The 20,662-nt window shown below is 40.9% G+C and overlaps 1 protein-coding gene across 1 annotated transcript in view; it reads left to right on the forward strand.

Annotated features, from left to right (window-relative positions):
• LOC109511630 (transmembrane protein 132C) overlaps positions 1–20,662 on the forward strand; it is a 112,382-nt gene that overhangs the window by 57,778 nt on the left and 33,942 nt on the right. Inside the window, exon 4 of the mRNA XM_019862856.1 lies at positions 13,523–13,709. Within this exon, the coding sequence (XP_019718415.1) occupies positions 13,523–13,709 (187 nt within the window). The remainder of the gene's footprint in view (positions 1–13,522; positions 13,710–20,662) is intronic.

A 20,662-nucleotide genomic window follows, 5' to 3' on the forward strand; every position in this document is an offset into this window, starting at 1 on the left:
AGACAGACAGACAGAGAGAGCCTACAAATACAGACATCATCACATACAAAACATACCGGTATGTGGTTTTCTTTTTGTAATTCATTTGAATGTGTGTCATTGTGATGCTGTGATGGGAGTCACGGTGTAAAAAATAAATAGTGTTACTAACATCAGTACCAACTACATCTGCAGTAGGGCACAATCATCATACTGTCTAATCAGCATGTTGGCAACAACCCAGCATGAATGAATAAGGGTGGCAATTGGAAACTGTTTGCAACACTCAAACTGTGATATGCAAAGAAGACTGCGGAAGAGAAGGGCGAACATTGAGCAAAAAATGTTAGAATCTCACCGGGACCAAGCGAACTTACCATCGTCGGCTGGCGGTTCTGATTAAATCTCTGTGTCTAATCTAAAGGAGAATTGGCAGTGATGCTCGAGGCTGCTTCACGAAGGACCTTGCTGCTCCGTGCCACTTTGGCGACTATTCTTGGCATGGGGTTGTCAGGGCCCCTCTGCTTGCTCCAGGGTGTCCTCACATCTCAAGTTTGCAGCGGAGGCGGGAGTCACGTACCGCCATGTCCAGCACCTCACCACGTCGTACAGCCGACGCATCACTGGCTATCCGGTCAAAGTATTGCAACTCGACCAATAAAATGCTGTGCTGGGGTACGAAGCGCAAAAATCATGGGATGAATTTCAGCCTACTTCAGCCACTAAAACGATGTAAAACCTCCCAGGCACAGGTCAATACAAAATAGAAAAGCTAAAATACTGAAAAATACAGCAAGATGTTCAAGGAGCTGATAGGCTTAATCATTGTGTCACCACCCCTTAAAGTGACTAGGGTGAAAAAACATAATTAAAAAAAAAACAGTGACTCACTTATTACGAATCACTTGTGGGGAAAAAAGCAATTAATATTTTTTTTTCGATTCTTTTTTAAAAATTGAGGAGGAATCTGATTGGAATCAGACATGCCTGCAGTCTGAATACAGCTTAATACGTCTTGCATGTATTTTGGTCCAAGATCATTTCGTGAGTTATAGACCAGCAGCAATATTTTAAAATGTATTCTTTGACTCATACGAAGCCAGTGTAGTGAATTGAGAAATAGGTGCGATGTGCTCCAGTTTCCTGGTGTTGTAAAGACTCTGGCGGCAGCATTTTGCATCAACGGCAGTGCACTGATTGATTTTTTTTTTCTGTCTTGTTGAGACAAAAAAAAAAAAACCTTTACTCAAGCAATGTAATCATGCGTTAATATGGAGATTTAGTAATAGTTTTTAAGTGGTTGTTATAATTCAGGTCTGAGTCAGTAATTACATCAAGATTTCAGTTTTAATTTGTAGCTCTCTATGACATTAGAGTTAAGGTGAGCCCTGATCTTGGACCTTTCATTTTTGGGGGAAAAAACAATCACTTCTGTCTCTTTTGAATTGAGCTGGCAAAACTGATGCAGTGTTTCATATGGGTGACATGTCAACAAATTATTTAACCTGTATTGACCAAACAGCATGTTGGCATGGTGCAGTCGTTCATCTGCCTGACTTGTGCAGGCAGCTTGAGTTCAGTTCCATCTCAGTGATGGTGCGAATATGAGTGTGAATGGTTGTTTATCTCTATGTGTACCCGGTACTCTGTTATTGATGAAACCTTTTGCCTGAACACGGCTGGGATAGGCTTGAGCTTCTCGTTACCCTGAAGCGAATAAGCAGTATAGAAAATGAATGGATGGATGATCAAACAGCCATGTCAAAGGGCGTACGGTAATAGAAAAGATGGACTGTTTTTGATACTGCACAATTTTTTTTTACACCAAGGATTGTGGTCAACCATCATCTTCCATGAGAGAATATAATTTAGCAAAACACCTTCAATGTTCATGTTGACAAATGGATTAAAACTGTTACATCTGTCTACATTCAAAATGTAACAAGATGACTTAATGGAGCAGTATGGGTCACCCATTTTAGGTATGAATAAAAAGAAATGCTCATCATGTCAAACTGCATGAACTCATTAACAAGATGCCACTGCAAATGTATGGCATCGTTTAAAAGAACAGGTGTGCACCATGCGAGCATTTTTTTCCCTTCCAAAAGTTGGAGTAATATTAAGAATATTTGTCTTAATCCCTGTCAGCAGGACGAAGTTCATCAATGCACAGCCAAGAATGTCTGCTGCATGCGTAAATACCATCTGCTGAAGTCAAGTTTGCACAACATAAAGGCTGTTTGTTCATTTTTTTGTTTTATGAAAGACTTGTATTGTTGAAGAAACACTTTTTTGATGTGTTTGAAGTTGTCTCACTGGAAAAAAAAAAAAAGCTGTTGAAAATCGAAAAAAGGACACTAATTGAGTGTTCATTATGAAGTAAAATGTTTTTTTCCCCCCCTTGCATCGTTAACCAAGCAAAAATATATTTTATCCCAATACTATTTTGATTGTCTGGTCAGCCCTTCGACTGGATGCTCAGTCATTAAACTCAAGTTGTTGTGTTCTCAGGTACGTGTCCAATGAACAAAAAGCACTACAGAGTAAAATTACATTTAAATGAACAACTTGAGGAGGACCTGTGCGGGTCATGAACATGCTTCACTTCCCCTAGCCCCTGTGAGTCACACGTGTTTGAGCCTGAAGGACAATTAAGGTAGTCATGCCCACACAGCCTGTACATGACTCACCTCGACCGTAGTCCTCACCTGAACGTTGCCACTGTTGTGTACTCTAAATAAAGCACAAGCTTCTTTGGATTGCAGTTTGAAACTTTGAATTTCAATATACAAATCCTGATTTTCATTAATTTTTTTACACTGTGTATCAATCAAGTACAGTAGTGATTGGCGTATTGATCTACATGGTACAATATGGTACAAGACCTTTTGGAAGTTTGGTTATTCAGAGGTCACACTCTAGTAGTCAGAGTGTGCTGTGGCTGCTCTGACTGCGGACACAAGAGTGTCAGAGCTCAGGCAGGACAAGATGAAAGCTTTACAAGCAGGATGCAAGAGTTGTGGGCTAACAAGGAATTTGAATGTATTTGACAACAAAATGGTTGTACTGCAAACAAAGAAATGGAGTCCGCTCTGCCTCTTGGAACACTCGCACTTTCAAAGTAGAGTTAGGGTGATAGGTTGGATTTCCAAATGCACCCTAAATAATGAATGAAAGAAGTGCATGTGTCAGCCATGAAGCCGTACGGATGTACAGAGCAGCACCATCAGGGCTCATACAGGCTGGTGACCAGTCCGGAGTGTAGTTTGAGTCTCGTCTAAGACAGCTGGGATAGGCTGCATTTTTGTGTCTGCGCTTCGGTGCCTTCAGTCAAAAGTATACACGTTTTGCTGCCTTTTTAATGCCCCCCAAGAAACAAAACAATAAGAGATGTTGGTTTGGAACCGACAATACGGCCACGATGGATTGTGGCCGTATGTTTTAAGCATATGCACTATTGATGCCTTGGCACAACGCTACAGGATCTCGACCACCTTATCACAGATAAACCTTCACAATAGGCCAAGTGTGGACGACCAAATGAGCCGCGACTTTGCTCGTCATTCCCGATACAAGAAGGCCTCAGCTTGAGTCTTGTCCAAGACAGCTGGGATAGGCTGCATTTTTGCTGTCTGCGCCTCAGTGCCTTCAGTCAAAAGTAGAGACATTTTGCCGCCTTTTTAATGCCCCCCAAGAAACAAAACAATAAGAGATGTTGGTTTGGAACCGACAATACGGCCACGATGGATTGTGGCCGTATGTTTTAAGCATATGGACTATTGATGCCTTGGCACAACGCTACAGGATCTCGACCACCTTATCACAGATAAACCTTCACAATAGGCCAAGTGTGGACGACCAAATGAGCCGCGACTTTGCTCGTCATTCCCGATACAAGAAGGCCTTTTGTTACAATGCATTACCAGCACCAAACAGAGATGCGGTGGACTCTGGCTCCCCTCAACATTCTCAGCTGGATAATTCTGATGCTTCATTCGAGCGGATTGTGATTGCCACTACAAAGGCAGCTACAAATGCATGCACATGTTGAGAAAAAAAGAGTAGAAGACGATTTGGTTATTCCTGGCTAACCAGACTGTAAACCCATGGAGATGTCCCAACGTAAGAAGGGCATTGAAAAAGTTGAAGTTGGAAGTTGGACATTAAGACAGACGGAAGTTAGAATTTAGACAGACAATCCAATCCAGATGAGGAACACGAGGGGAAAGAGCTTGACATCAGGAGCTGAGAAAGTGACGTGACCGAATTGAGACTTATTTGGTTTTTCGTAAGGTGGAGATAGTATCTCGCTGCACATCGGCCCCTGACATGAGAAACGGACCTCAGCCAGGCAAAATGAAAAACAATTTCATTATTTATTTTCAATGCTCGGATTATCAGAACAAAGGACTCACTCGCATTCATTATTTTGTATCACCAAAACATTTTGGTCTGTGGAAAATAGTGATAGTATTTTTGGTGATACGCAGAACGATTGCAGCTATGCCATTGATGGTGATGCATTTTGCTCGGATATTTATAAAGCATTTTAGATTGTCTCATATGAAGCTCCGACACACATTTGCATCATATGGCCTTGCTGGCAAACTTCCTGAATGGTTTCAATAATAACAATAACAATAATAATAATAATAATAATAATGCATTAAAGTAATCGATTTTTACAATGATTTAAAGGGTTTCATTTGTGCTGTTTTCATATTTATGAATGAAATACAACATCCATGGGTTTTTGGGAGGTTTTTTTTTTTTTTGGTGCTATGACGCAGATCTGAAATGTGCAAAATAAATAAAGCTGGATTGTGTTACTTGAACCCCATATGGTAAATCCAACCCAGGTCAGTTTTAAGTGGACTGCTGGCCTTGTCTTTAAATATTCATTTGTCTCAAAAACACGGCAAGATGATGCAAAAAAAATGATATCAAAATGGTCTCTGCAAGTTTGGTGTGATTAGATACCCTTTATTTGAATTTCCACGCGACTTTGTCAAACAAAGGTGGGCCAGATGCTGCTGGTCCAGCAAATTTGGACAACTGTACCATTGCTTAGCTCACATTGTCATGTCAAATTGGTCTTCTCGAGGAATTCTTCACCCACTGTGTTACACACACACACGCACACACACACACACACACACACACACACACACATACATCTCACAGTCTGCTGCCCCCTAGTGTGTGTGTGTGTGTGTGTGTGTGTGTGTGTGTGTGTGTGTGTGTGAGATGAGCTTCTCTGCATGTTGCTCCTGAAGTGGTCAGAGCTTATTAGTCAGCTTAGGGCACAAAAATTGGGTGTACCTGTGGGAACAACTAGCAATTTATTTCATTGCCATGTGCAATTGAGTTAGTTTTCCTCGAAATGAGACAAATATTGAGTGCAGCTGACTGGGAAATCACAGGTCTGAGGTCACCAGTGATGCTAACTACACTCATTAGGGATCCATTACACCGTTGGAGTCTATACCTCCACTGATGGACCCTAATATTGTACTGTGGGAAAACATTTTGTTTTGATTAGGCAGTTGTTGGCACGGTGCATTTCAGGGAATTGGAATGTCATACTGTTTAAGACGGGCTAAGACATTGACTGTGTTTCCCACGAGGCAAGTTGAGGAAAAATTACTTTAATTTGTTTGAGTTCTTTTGTGGCATTCTCCTCCTTTACATTGCGATCTTGTGTGCGACAGGTCAAGCCTGCTTTTAAAATGTGCAGTATCAGCAAACATAGACTGAGAAAAAAAATGGTGTGCATGAAATAAAATCATCTGGATCCAGATGCATTTTTGAAGTAGACTATACAGCGACTTCAAAAATGTATCTCAATCCAGATGATTTTATTTCATATTGTGTGTGACAAAATACAATCGAGTAAATTCAACACACCAATTTGTTTTTCAGTCTTTGCACTTTTTGCACATAGGATTTCACAGATGTGACAGTGTTACAATGGAGTCGCACAGTCAGTTTTGGTGACACTCCAAGATTAAAAATTGTTTTGTGACCAAAAAAAAAAAGTAATTTTTAGTCCCTGAACTCGAGGACAGTAGGTAGAAAATGGATGGATTTTTCCAATTTCCTTTTATTTGACATTTCTCTTCTTTTCTTAAACAAAGGCCATCCATCCTTATGAAAAGCATGGTGTAAATCACTCAACGTAAATCCTTCTGCTCGTTTTTCTTCGGTGTATTTGTGACGCTATCCCATGACAATCGTTCCAGCAATGCATTTAAATATATATACACAGTATCTAATGTATTTTATGTATGCTGCCTGTGGTAAATTTATGAGGGGGAAAGACCATAAGCCTGTATCCCTTTAAAGCAGAGGATTTTCTTGTAACGGCCTGCTTTACTATCTCCTCTTTGGTTGAGCCAGTTTCGAGTGCTGTAAATGAATGTCAGTTGACATGCCATGAATCAATGTTATTGGTTTAGTATGTTGGAGGAAACGGTCTCAATATGAGGGATGCGTCAGCTTGCTCGATTTGATCTTCAGCCATTCAGCGCAGCCTTCGTGTTCAAATATAGCAATCGTCGATGTGGTTCAATCATCGAGGCAGGCATGCATATGCATTTTCCGGCCCCATGCAGGACACCAACACATTCAGAGGCAGCGCTATTATATGATGCCATCAAATGTAAATCTGCTTGAAACGCATCTACAAGATAATGTTGAAAGTTGCCGCTGACGTCTGTCAGTGAGCGTTTTCTGAGGGTTCTTTGTATGCAAAAAGAGATTGGGGTAGAGATGGCCCACTGTACCGGAAAACGTCTGCAGAAATAGACGTCTTTCTTTGAGGTGGCATTTTTACATGAAGACAACACGGTGTAAGAAGCGGATAACCTGCCTGTAATGCCATCCTGGGACAAAGGCCATGTCTCCACATTCTGTCTCATCTGATAAAACCGCAAGATTAACTTCAGCTTTGCTTTACACATATGAGTTTAAAAAGGTCACGTTTATCAAGGCTGGTCTTCTGACAAAACTCTAACGGTATATACCGGTACGTGTCTGGTTGAGCAAGGACCTCCAAAGCCACAAATGTCGGTGCACCCACATTCATCACACAACCATTCTCATTCCCGCCTTGCCTTTATTTCACAATGTGTCGGGGGGCGTTTACGTATCCGTCTCCCGCTTTCATTATCTTTCTTTTTATTCTGGAAAGGTTGAATTGAAAAGGTCCTCTGTGGATACGCGTCTACATGTGCTTATCCACCTTCATTCTTCAACTGTGCAACCCACAATTTTCGACACTCTGTGGCTTTTTTTGCCCACCTCCCCTTTCACATTTCACAGACACACTTTGTTTGAATGAAACCTCTTTAGAATATTAAAAAAAATATACAATAGTGCCACATCCGTGCATGACATAAATATCGGATTTTTTTTTTCAATTTGTACTTTGGGAGGACGGCAGCATTCGAAAAGGTTCCTTGTAACAGAGGATGTTCTTTGAATAATAACAGAAAGCAGAAACAGATTTGAAAGTTTTGCAACTATTTTCACTACATTTCTCTTGGAATCTAGCCACGTCTTAACCATTGCACTCCTCGACACTATACTATAAAGAATTTAAGAACATACAATACACACACCATTGAGTTATTCAGAGGTGTGAGAAATTGTTGAAACAGTATTACGTAAAAAAAAAAAAAAAAAAAAAAAGTAGATTTTTATACCTTAGGTTGATCCTTTGGGACTTTGTCATTGTGTATCTTATTATTAAGGTGATGTTATTGGCTGGCAACCAGATCAGGGTGTACTCCAGCATGCCCGCGACCCTCGTGAGGATGAGCGGATTAGAAAAGGGATGGATTATTAAAGTGAAGGCAGCAGCAGCTGCATAGAAGCCTTGTACAAACAAGATGACTCAGGGCCATATTCTCCCATTCGTGCATAAACCTGGCTTGTGCTTCCTTTACTGACGTGCATTCTTCCATCCAGACTTCTGACACATCTACCAAGCATAACCTGGCCGTTTGTGCACAACCACCAAAAGAGGCGCGACTGACTGGAGTCTGAGGCTGGCTGTAAATCATGGAGCATGGAAAATGTAGCACACCTTAAATATGAAAGTACCTTCCGTAGCAGATGTGTCAGGCTGTGAGAAGCGCGGTGGTCACATCGGTGTAACGTGCGCCACTTTGAAGGAGGGCATGTTCATTTTTTTTCTTGTGCATAAAATAAATCCAATAAAAGCAATGTCATCAGAGTTCTGATTGTGTGTTTGGATTTCCATCAATAAAAAAAGGAGCTGTGCTTGCCATGCTGTAGATCAGCGGTGTCATGCGACATTCCTTGCGTCGCAGACCGCAGGGAAGGGGGTTAAGTGGGTTAGGATTCATGTTTAATGACCGACATTAAAGCAAATAAAAACAACTGATTCATAGCTAACTCAACGTTGTGCCATTACAATGACTGTAGTTGTCGTAATGGACAGCAGCAAGTCCAATTTGTATTCAGTTGCATGTGTTAAAGGCACGAGCCATCAACTTTTAACAGGTGAATCAGTTGTAATTAGGCTATAAAATTGAAGCCATTATTTAGCGATGTGCATTATCAGTTTGACAGTATAATTTTAAACAGACGCATTTTGACTTAGGACGTGACCTCGCGTTGAACCTAATCAGATAACGCTGTGCATGCATCCCCTTCGCTGACTTGTGGTTTCACACCTAAATCCCGTTCGAACAAGCACCGGAACAGTTTCTAATTTCTAGGTAAACGAAAGTACTGCAACAGCTACTCGTAAACGAATGAGCTGGGACAGCTTTTAGGGAAAACGAATATGCCGCGACAGCAATTCGGGAAACCGAAAGTGACATACGCCCTGTTTAGTGTTTAGAGTATTAAAGATTTGCCTTGGGACATTGCCCCTCCGCATTTGTGCCATGACCACAGCCATTGTCTGTATCACACTTGTGCCCTGAACGTTCTGATAAAATCTTCTTGAAGCAAATTCTCCATTTCCAGCCTCTGATTTCACACCTCAACCCAGCCCGAATTCAAACGAACATGCGGAGGACTCGGAGGATGCAGAGGACGGCGAACGGATCCGGATCCGACCACAACATCCTCTAGCTTCCGCCACCCTCCAACAACAAATTCAATCATTCAGTCAAACCTTATCTTATCGTGTTCAGGGTTGCAGGGAGCTGAATCTGATCTCCTTGACTTTGGGCAAAAATGTCATGAGTAGTCATAGATGCCGGCACCGTAAAATTTCTTCACATTGTGGTATGTGGTGGAGAGAAATGTAAAGTATGCTGAGATTCTTTTTGAATGTTTCTGTATTTGATAAGCCAAGTTTTGCACATGCGGAAGCCTGCCCCTATGTGCTGTGTTCTGTCTCACTGGACTGATTATTTTAGCCGCTTATTTAAATTTAAGATGGCCAGTCATGCATGGAACCAGCTAACAGTTGCGTGTGCTTACTAATGTAAATCCATGCATTGCTTTGTTTGTGTCAGTGTATGTGTATGTGTTCTGGCCTGATTGTACTGGCTGTTTTTTTTTGCTAGTTCCAGTTGACAGCGCATGGCAACAGTCGAGTTTCAAGCACCACTGAACCCATAAATTTAAAGTTTTCCATCTACAAGTCATTTGGGTTTTTCTTGTGAACACACTTATGCATGGTCTTCCTATGGTTCCGCCCGCCTACGTTGTCATCTTCGTCTGCCATTTCTGTTTTCCTGTTTTGTGAATCCACGCAGTTGCGTGCTGCCTGCTGAGATTTGTCCCAGGCACCCCGCGGTATTTATACAAAGGGTCTTATACATAATGGATCCATACCAAATAGGACCTTCGTTGACCTTCGAATGTTTCACCAAAGTTCTTATTGATGCAATAATCCCACCAGTTGAGGGAAATACAATTTTGGAGTGCCACTTTGTTCTTGAGACAAAAGCTAGAGAATTTGTGTCACCCTGTTGTATTCTCTAAACCCAATTGAACGCGTAGGACAGATGGTTCTGGCCTATTTGGTAGGGATGAAACAAGGAGTGGCACAGTGGCACAATGAGTTTGATCGTTGAGACAATAGAAGGCCTTTCAATTATCACTTCCTCTGGAGGAACCGTCGCAATGTGAACCTTTCCAATAACTCTTTTCTGTGACTGGTTATTCTTTTGGGCATTTAAATCTAGTTTTCTTTAGCTTGGATTTAAGAGGGGGGACTGTTGAGGGTTTTTTTTTTTCAAGGTTAATATGAATCTGGATCACCTTAAAGAAGGTGCAAGAAACAGATTTTTGACGTGTTACCATTCAAAAAAGATGTTAATTGATCTGCCACAATATGCATGTGTGCATACCTATGCATCCATATGTCCTAAATCCTGTGTGGAGGATTGAACATAATGACAGTACATTTCAAAATAAAATAAATCTCATTCTCATAATGTAGATTTTCATCTTGATTGCAATTTTGTGTCTAGTACAGCAATATGGGCACAGACACAAACGCATATCTATCTATCTATCTATCTATCTATCTATCTATCTATCTATCTATCTATCTATCTATATATTTATACAATATCATACGTTTGTTTATATAGCACTCTCACAACAGCTGCAGCTATCGCAATGCGCTTTATAGAACAGTTTACATGAAAAAACAAAATACGGTAATATAACACAACACATAACATAAGACATGGACAGTCATGCAATCGTAACCACTATTCCTCCATACGCGTTGTTGTTTGAAGCAGTCATAGATGAAAGACGAGAAAATCAAAGTGTCCTTTCACCAGTGGAGCAAAGGTGTCATGCTCAAAGCGTGCAAAGCGCCATCTGCTACAAGTTTGAAAGTAAACAAGAAGTGTCCATTGCTGAGATTTGTTCACTCCTCCTGTCCCCTGTAAATCCGCTTCAAGTCCAAGCGCCGACTTTAAGTTCCAAATATGCATCCGTGCTCCACGCCGACGCTCCCCTATCCTTATCCTCGGCTTTAGCAGCCCTCCATCCAGCCAAACCAACACAGACTGTCCAACAGTGCCAACATCACCGCAGAACAAAATGGGGCTGTGAAAAATGCTGCCCATTACAGGCGCAAAAAACACAAGCATCCCGGGGCTGTCGAGCAACGACAATCAAATAGCCCCGACACCCCCCCCATCAAAATCAGTGCTAGTACACACGTGCCTATCAAGAGGGTGCAACCATCAAGCACATATTCTTTCTCCTTCGACAAATGTCGTGGGCAAAACGCTAAAACTCCACAACGGGTCCACACGAACAACAACACCATATGACAAAATAAAAGACAAAAACAATGAAAAAAAGCAGAGCTATATGGGCATGGGTTTATGTATGGCACTGTATATTGCATTACAATGAGTGATCTCATGCCCTGTAGCGAAAGACAGCATGAACAGGAAATCATACATACTGTTCATACCTCAAGGTCATTGGTCAAAGAATAACGCTGTAGGGATTGTGAGAAAAGTGTCTTTACATGTTGGAATGCATACATTTACCAAGTGAATCACTACTGCATTACATAACATACATAATTTAAGGAAAGAAAGATGTGACTGCCGCTATGCCCCTTGCCCCGATGCAGAATCACCACTGATTTTGTCCATAGTTTGTATTTTAATGCCTTCCAGTAACAAAGAAAGTGATTTTTCTTTTGTGTGTGTGTGTGTGTGTGTGTGTGTGTGTGTGATATACATGGGTTCCCTAACATAGCATTATAAGCAATGGTCTCTCACTCCACTGACTTTTGTGTTGAACCGTAGCATAATTTTGCAATGTTATTGGTTTGCAGCATTCTGCATACCCACAGAAAGATGGACTCTGAACAATTTAGTGAGTCAATACTCAATTGTATTTCTTTGTTGTGTCAACTAAACAAACTTTCCACCCAAAATCAAAGCGAGTACAGTACAGTAAAACATCTATGCGCATCCCAGTCGGCTTTTCTTGTCTCACCTTTTAAGCAAAGCAGCCTGTGTGTACACATTGGAGAGAAAGTAGGGCATCCGAGCTGATAGTTAACACAGGTTTTAGCAACTGTGTGGTGCTCATAGGTTTATTTCTAGACCTGTTTATTTTTTTGCCCGACGAACATTCTGGCTTTAGCTGGTCTCGAAGCAAGAGGGCATCATCTGTCGCTTTGCACCATTGTGGAGCAGTTATATAACCCCGTGAGGCCGCACAACGGCCCACGATTCTCTAATCGCTACGCTGTTATGAAATGTGACAAGTTATTTGCGTGTCATCTGTATTATTTATACACTTGCCGTTGTATGCGAAATATTGTTTTTCCCTGCTTTGTTGCCAAACTGATCTTTCACTCGCTCAGAGTAAGCCTGAACAGTATGTGAAATTAGTGTAAGACTTGCAATTTCTATTATTTATCATTTTCGTGTTTTAGGTCTGTATCTATAATTGAAGATATTACAAAGTACATGTGCACTGTTGTCTTTCCAAGATGTTCAAAATATGAATTTCCTCACTTCATGACGTTACATTTAGTTTGCCAGAAATTGTGGTCGACCCTGAAAGTACTATACTTTTTTTGGTTGTGGGTTTTATTGTATTGTTTGACATACATTCCCCTATCCCACTTAAGTGTCACATGGAATTATTTAATACAGTGTTAGGAGGAAAATCCCTGTGTCAAAATGGGGACTGTTGAGGATCTTGTCAAGGTACACATTTTCACAAACAACACATGGATTATTCCTGGTAATAACTCTAAATAAAGAAACATCTCTGGAAGGCAAATCAAAGAGACAATCGTGTACAGATCAGCGATGATATGATACTGATGACTTGACATCCATCATCTCAAAGAACTTATTCAGTGTCTGATGTCTGGGGATTACATGATAAGTGATGTGATGTATTAATCGGTGTCACGATACTCATTTCCTTTGACATTTCAAATCCGCAGCTGCAGTTCTCAGCATCCACATTCAATTTCTTGTTACAATTGCCATTTATTTGTATGGCAAGATTTCTGGTACCATCCTCCGCCACCCCAAACCCTCTGTTAAAAGCTGACCTTTTTTTCTCTCTGGGCTATTTAACACCCAAGACTGAAAGCACTATGAGGATTTTTACGATCAGTGCTCATCATTTGTCTGACTTAATTCGGGGCAGTTGTAGATTGAACTGAGGCATGCTGTGTGATTTACATTCTGTTATGGAAAACAGGCACTTGTGACAAGGTCCGGCATCAGTTTTGTGCTAGGGGTAACAAAAAGAGAAAAAGTACAGCCTTGAAGAGCTCTGAAAGGTGATATAATTCCACAAAATAGAACAGTATCCTAATAGTTAAACACAAAGGAACATGACGTTTGGAAGAATCTCTCTGGGTTAAATGTCACAGATTGCAGCTGGTATCGACCGTTAGTTATCATTAGGGCCGACAAGTTCAACAACTGTTGAACAAGCATATATTTGTACGCACACACAAAGTCGCACATTTTGGCTCATCATTTACATCACAGAAATCTGCTGAATCATTAATTGGCACCATTTCTTTTCTGCACTCTTCTAGGGAGGACATGGGAGTCCAGAGGGTGTTGCAAGTGGATCTGAAAATTGAGAGTTTCCCAGAGCTGCCGGGTAGCCGCTGGATGGCGTGGCAGGTGGAATACCCGGCCAGTCGCTCTGCCACGCAGGAAGCTGACACTGAGATCCGACTGGCACAAGAGGATGTGGCAGGCATCGTGCCCTTGGCCATGGTGAGGTGACACCAGAGACATGGACAAATACAGTGGAACCTCCAAAGTTTATAGTTGCTGAACAATTTTTGAGTTTTACAAAAAACTGTTTAGAATAATGTGCACACCTTTACATGTGACATTTAACCTCAGCTCAGTGGGCATCTAAATGAGTAATTCCAAAGTGTGTCTTGCCACCACAGATGGGGACCATTGAAGGCATGAGATTAAGAATCCACAGAACCAGAAATAAAATATATTATGACATAGTCAAATCAAATTACACATCCTTGCACTGCCTTCCCAAAATATTTGGCTAAAGTGACACAGAGAAGCAGGCGTTGTACATTGGACAGTGAGTTTACTGAATTCCTCACACAAAGTCGATCAAATTCCAAACATCATCTGTAATCCCTCTCCTCTTGCCATGAAGCACCCTGACTGATGAATAAGGAAGCAGAGGTAAATAAAACAAAATAAAGGCACTTATTGTATGTTGTGGGGCTGTACTGGTCGACACATCTCTGCTACATCACGTGGAGATGGGGGCCAGTGCCTTCAGATTGGCAGACTAGGGTGGTTGTCCCCTGTTTCAGGAAAGTGATTAGAAGTAGTGTTACAACGATAGGAGGATCACACTTCTCAGCCTCCCTGGTAAGGTCTGTTGAGAGGTGCTGGAGAGGAGGTTCAGTCTGGAAGTCGAATCTCGGATCCAGCAAGAACAGGGTGGTTCTTGTACTGGCCGTGAGAGAGAGCGAGAATGTCCCCAATCACAGCTAGACCTCTGTTACCTGAGCCCTGAGCATCTGCGACGTCATTTTCGACAGCAAGTCAGAGTCAAAATTTTCTGTGGCATACTACACTAGAAGATACTCTGATAATACACTTTGGAAAATGATTCAAAATTCTCGTTGTATGATGAAATATTCAGCAAATTAATTCTGTGACAATGGTGCAAACCGCTACACCTTAGATTAGAACCATCTAATCATCACTATTCTGACTTAAAGGGGATACACTGCACTTATATCTGAGGAGCACAATCCAGACTTTCTTGTTTTTTTTCCACCCGTGACAAATGCAACGTGAGGATGAAACAATAGTTCTGTGCTTTGAGAGTGTACTTAGGAGAGACACAGGAAGAGATCTCTGCTTTGGGTCCCAGCAGGCCTCAGATGGGTTCTGGGGATTGCTCTGGCCAGAGGGTAAAAGCCTGTAGCTCCGTCTACCTCAGCAGGGTAAAGAAGGGTCTGTTGCATACATTAACAATTTGAAGCTCACATGGCAAGTCTTCGGTACTTCACTGGAGCTTTGCCGAACGATAAAGGGAAGTGTAGCTTGAGAATTTCGACGCGGAACATTCAGATAAAAAATCAGCAGCATCGACCACATGAAGACAAAGACATCAGCACTGATTACTGAAACAAAGCTTCCATAGCTTCCATTTCTATTTCGGAGCCGCATACTACAAACCTGACTGCAGCGCTATGTGATTCTCTAAGTAGTGCCTATAGCGGTAAAAGATTAATAGATGTCTGTGGGTGGCTGTTCCTGGATGCAGAAGAATGCGACACATCCACCGCCGATGCATTCTCAGGATAATTGAAACTATGCTTTTAATGCTGGATTGTTCGACTTGCTTCTCTCGCATCCTTTCATGTCACTGATGTATCAACTGCCTGCTTGCCTCGCGCTAAGACTATGTAGTCTCTGCACCCGCACTTGCCGCTGTCACGTTTGCGTGATGGTGGTGGACCCCAAAAAGCAGGCAGGAGGGAGGAGCAGGGTGTATTCGAAGAAGTGTATTTAAAACAAAGAAAACTAAATCCAAAACAAAGTCCAAAGTAACAAACAAAAACCATGACTTAAGATAAAACATAACACTGACCAAAACCTGACAAACAAACATGACAGCAAACAAACATGACAGTAGCACAAAGCAACAATGACCCGACAGTGAGTGGTCAGGCTGGGAGTCCTTTTATAGCTCCAATTACCAAATTACCAACAGGTGTGCAGCTACAGGGGGAAAAGCCCCACAGTGCCACCTGTTGGTCACAAACCGAAACGTGACAGCCGCTACAAAAAAATAAAATAATAAAATGAAACAGCCACAATTATTTGAATATATTTTTCAGCAAAGGCTCCATTTGAGGTTGGCAATGGAATTAAACAAGACTTCCTGCTCAAGGAGAAAATGCTACACCTTTTATCATATACCGAAACATATGGTATTTAACGTGCTCTAGAGGAACATCGTGCAAGAACATGGACTAAATTCCACTATCGTATCTGTAAAATGAATTCCTTGAATGATCGCGTACTCCTGCAACATCCCAAATATATCGTCATCAATCAGTTCCAGCAGTCTCTGCCTCTTCACTCTTATTATTCTGCCCCTTCTACATTGAGGAGGGATTTGATGGCTTACTATAAATCATGCAGGTTCTTATCATTGTGGCAGAATCCATCTTAGTTATCCGAGATTACAAACAATTTGCTAAACCTGGCTAAATCAATTAGAGGCAGGATAATCTGGGAGCAGATCTCCAAGAAGATGAATAGTGCTTCGTGTGTATTATAACAGATGATGCACGGTGAGTGTGGTTTGATATTCCCTTTGCCTACTTTGATTTGGATGCAGGTGCTTGTTATCTCCTCTAATATTGGTACCGCTGCCTTTCTTTGCAATCCATATCGCTGGCTGGTTTCTATAACATTTCCAATAAAATGTGGTGCAGGTAATCCCAGCTTTTGTCATGTTGATTGAAAAACAGTCGTAATATCTTTTTATTTTACTATTTCTAATAGTAGTAGAAACGTCCATTGAACTTCGGACTAAATCGGTCATGGACTGTACTCTAAATTCTTTAAAGCCGAGCCCTCTCTCCACTTCTTCTCCTGAAGGAACATGCTCCCCTAATAATGTGATGAGAGAGACACTCAAGTCTCATCAGGGCTCTGTGTTGACGCTCGACATGTAACCTGACACAAAATGCCACCACCTCTGTGAATAACAATAACAGCAGGAGAGCTCACAAACACTCACCAAGGTAGCCCAGTTCCCTTATTTGCCATCGTAAACACTGCATATACAGTATACACCGTTGACTTTGACTTGATTACAGCTTATTTAAAAAAAAAAAAAGTAATATACAAGCATCTTTTCAGGATGTGGAAAAAAAATAAGATTTATGTAAAAACGACACTAAATCTGTTTATACAAGTGTTCGACTGATATGGATTTTTCATTTAGGCCGGTGCTGATTCCAGTGATTGACAGAAACAAATTCCAATCACCGGACAGATAATTGGATGATTCATTTAAAAATATGTAAAATGTATGAAATAACTTCTTTCTTGGTCCCTTCATGTTCAGAACAACAATGATGTAAATTTTTGGCATGTCCTTTGAATTTTCAAGTACAAAACATGCAAAAAAAAAAGAGAAAAAAAAGCATTAACTGATGAATTTGTATTTATTGATTCAGGCCATAGATGGATGAAGTACATACTGTCAGCAAAACAATGAGGGAAAATAGTCTAACCATTATTTATGCATGAAGTCCTTTAATCTGAAATCAAATTTTTTTTATCAAGCAAATTAAAAAAAAAAGAGATGCATTTGACAGATGCCTAAACATCTTCGACATAATCTTTGACAGAGATACATTTGAAATATATGATACCGAGCGAGAGAGTTAAACAGATAAACAAAGGTGATCTTTTTCATATTTGTTTGAAAAGCAGAATTGTCTCAAGAAATGTGTGTCCAAATGCAAACACTGAAACTTACCTGAAACTTCCTCCATCTGATTCCGATTATTTTGAAAAGGGTTGAAATCGAAAGAGAAAATCGCAAGCCGGGCCGCAGTATATACTTTGTAGATGTAGCTGAGAATAATTGCAGTGTGTTGAAAAAAGTGAGGACAGTTCAGCATCCTTATATGTCCACATACATTTGGAACAGAGCAGATATTACTCCAAATCGAAGCATGAAGAAATATATTTAAATTTGTTCATTCTTTTTAACTAAGTGCCATATCATGAATACTAGGCAACACAGTAGTGTATTTTTCCTTTGCAACCCTGCATAACCCTGCATTTTTTTTTTTTTTTGCAGTGTATTTTACCTTTGTAACCCTGCATAACCCTGCATTTTTTTTTATTTTGCCAGTGAATCACTGGGCTAATATTTTTATTTTTTTTCTTGCCTCATCACTGCATCTGAGACTAGCTTCGCATCTGTGTTGTGTGGAGACAACCAACTTCTGGCACCTGAACTTGCTCCTTTGCAAACACTTTTTTTGGCTCTTTGCCAGGTGGATTTGTGAAGCAAACTTGTAAAACCATCCATCTGGCTTGTTGGCGATATGAAAATGCTCATTATGTTGGGACTGAGTCACTATAAAGTCAGGAACATCTGGACTCAGCACATGTGGTCAAGATTCAAAGGACCCAATACTCGCTTTTCACATTAGCCGGTGGAACAAACTGAAGAAAGCCATCGGGTATAAAGATAAATAGAAATATATGTTCTGCAGAATTTTCTTAATTCAATTTAAATTTCGTTGTCTCATCCTTGGAAACAAGCAATTTGGAGGGCATGGAGTTGATTTGCAAAACTATGAATGATTATTTTGAAGAAAAAAAAATCACTTGATTTCATGTGAATTATAGTTGATGAGATTTTGCAATTCCTATACGGGAGATAAGAATAGACAAAAGCATTAGCAAATATCCTCAAATAGTTGCCGGGAACATTTATTTACACAGTTGTATCAAGAGTATCAGCTGTTAAATTGAGAAGAGACATATCTGTGTAAAGTTGGAGCAAGACAAGTCGCTCCCCGTGGATTGGTTGAGAATAGTTAGCTTCATAGCCACATGTGAATTACTGCATCCCTCACATTAACCCTAAATGTGGCTTTATTTGTAGGTCTTAATAATGCAGTACTTTTGGAGATGGAACTAATTGATGTGTACTTAATTGTCTGGACATATTGTGACACGTATCGATACTTTAGACATCAACAAAGTTTGGCTGAGGCAATGCAAGTGCCTTGGCAAGAATACCTCTTAAGATTTGACTTGCTGCACAACTGGATGACCATGCAGCTGTGTATTAGCTCTTTGTTGTAATGCTGTATGTCCTCAAAAAGCGGATTAGTCGCAAAGTGTGTCATCTGCTAAAAATAAATGCGTCTTTATTTCGGACAGAGCAAAATTACAGGTGTGTCATGACCCCACCCCCTCATCAAATCTGACCCAAGATGTGCATTGTTACGTGATATTTCCATTTAATTTTATTTCTCGGTACGGCTGCACATTTTTTCAAAGGTTTCTTTAGCAATTGAACTACCCAAGGTGCACAGTTTGTGCATCCACTCCAGAGTACTTAACACAGAACACAACTACTTCTACATGCAGACACATTCAGAACTCATTAACTCTCTCTGTCTTGCCCTGTCCCCTTTTGTCCCTCTTCTGTCCCTCACTTCTACTCGTGCGCGCACACGCACACACACACACACACACACACACGCACACACACACACACACACACACACACACACACACACACAGCATTAGACTTCTGCAATCTGCATGCAGCAATATGAGAGAGGCACACAAGCGAGAAAAGGGAAGACGGAATTAGATTACTTGGGATCACTGTGGCATGAAAGGCCCACGGATAACTTCCACTCCCTCCCGCTGCTCCACTCCTGGCTGAATGGAAGTTAATGTAAGAGCAGTCGTCAAACCCTTCACACACACACACACACACACACACACACACACACACACACACACACACACACACACACACACACACACACACACCCACACGCACCCCGTCTGCCTTCCCCATCAACAGTGAGGAGAGAACAAAGCCCAGAAATTGGAATAGGAAACAGATCTCTGCACAGATATGTGAAGTAAATGGAGGAGAGTGAAGGAAAGCAGGAGAGAGGAAATGTGATTGGCCAGTGTGTGTAATAATGAAATATTCATGCTGAAATGTAGTTTTACAAACAAGTGTAAATACAGGAAAATGAGAATAATAATTAAAGAGGGGCGACATCTGGCAACGGTGAACACTTAAAATGCATGGTGACCACATTGTAGCGAGCAGCACTTTGCAATCGGAAGCATGCACTTTGACAAAAACGACGCAAAAGATAGAAACGATTGGCCTTTGTCAATGAACCGTGCAATGTAAATTTTAACTTAAGTCATCATACAAAAATCTTAAAGTCGCCATAAAATGAAAGTAAATGTGTCTTCTAAATGTGACACATAACATAGAACAGTGTTGTTAACAACACTGACAACTTTGAACAAGTCAAAAAACTTAGATAATTCAAAGTATATAAATCATGAAAAATCAAGCCACTCTCACCGCTCTTGAATGCTGTGGCCATGTCCGCCGAATTCACTTAAACCGTGTCCCGCTTAAATCTCAGTCAACCCGTGTTACAACCTGAAAAAATGGATTCCGTTTTTCTATGCCATGGCAACAAAGCACTCTGAAGTGGGCACACCAGCACAAAGCTTTGGCCACATGCTGCCTGTCACATTGTATTAAAAAAAAAAAAAATCACTCCACCACAGTGATTTTTCTTCTACCTTTTACTGTGTGATGTGCACGCACTCACTGTGTTGATTTGCTCTGTGTCAACTCACAGCAAACAATGAGGCACACTAAAGTAAAGTAAATAGCATTTTTTTTTACCTTTTTGCCTTGTTATCTTGGAACGTTTTTTTTTTTTTTTCAATCACACCTTTGGCAGTCCAGTGTAATTTCCTTCCTTCCTCCTCTTTTATGTTAAGCACCAAACCTAGACGGTACGTATCAAAGTCACAAGTCTTCGGTTCCGGGTAAGTAGTGAGGGTTCAATGGGCGGCGAGAGATGAAACCTCGTCCACGTACTCAGGAACAAACGGAGTTGACTCAAACCAAGATATTGGCC

The sequence above is a fragment of the Hippocampus comes genome, unplaced genomic scaffold, assembly GCF_001891065.2.
Source record: "Hippocampus comes isolate QL1 unplaced genomic scaffold, H_comes_QL1_v1.1 scaffold147, whole genome shotgun sequence".
Taxonomy (NCBI): Eukaryota; Metazoa; Chordata; class Actinopteri; order Syngnathiformes; family Syngnathidae; genus Hippocampus; species Hippocampus comes.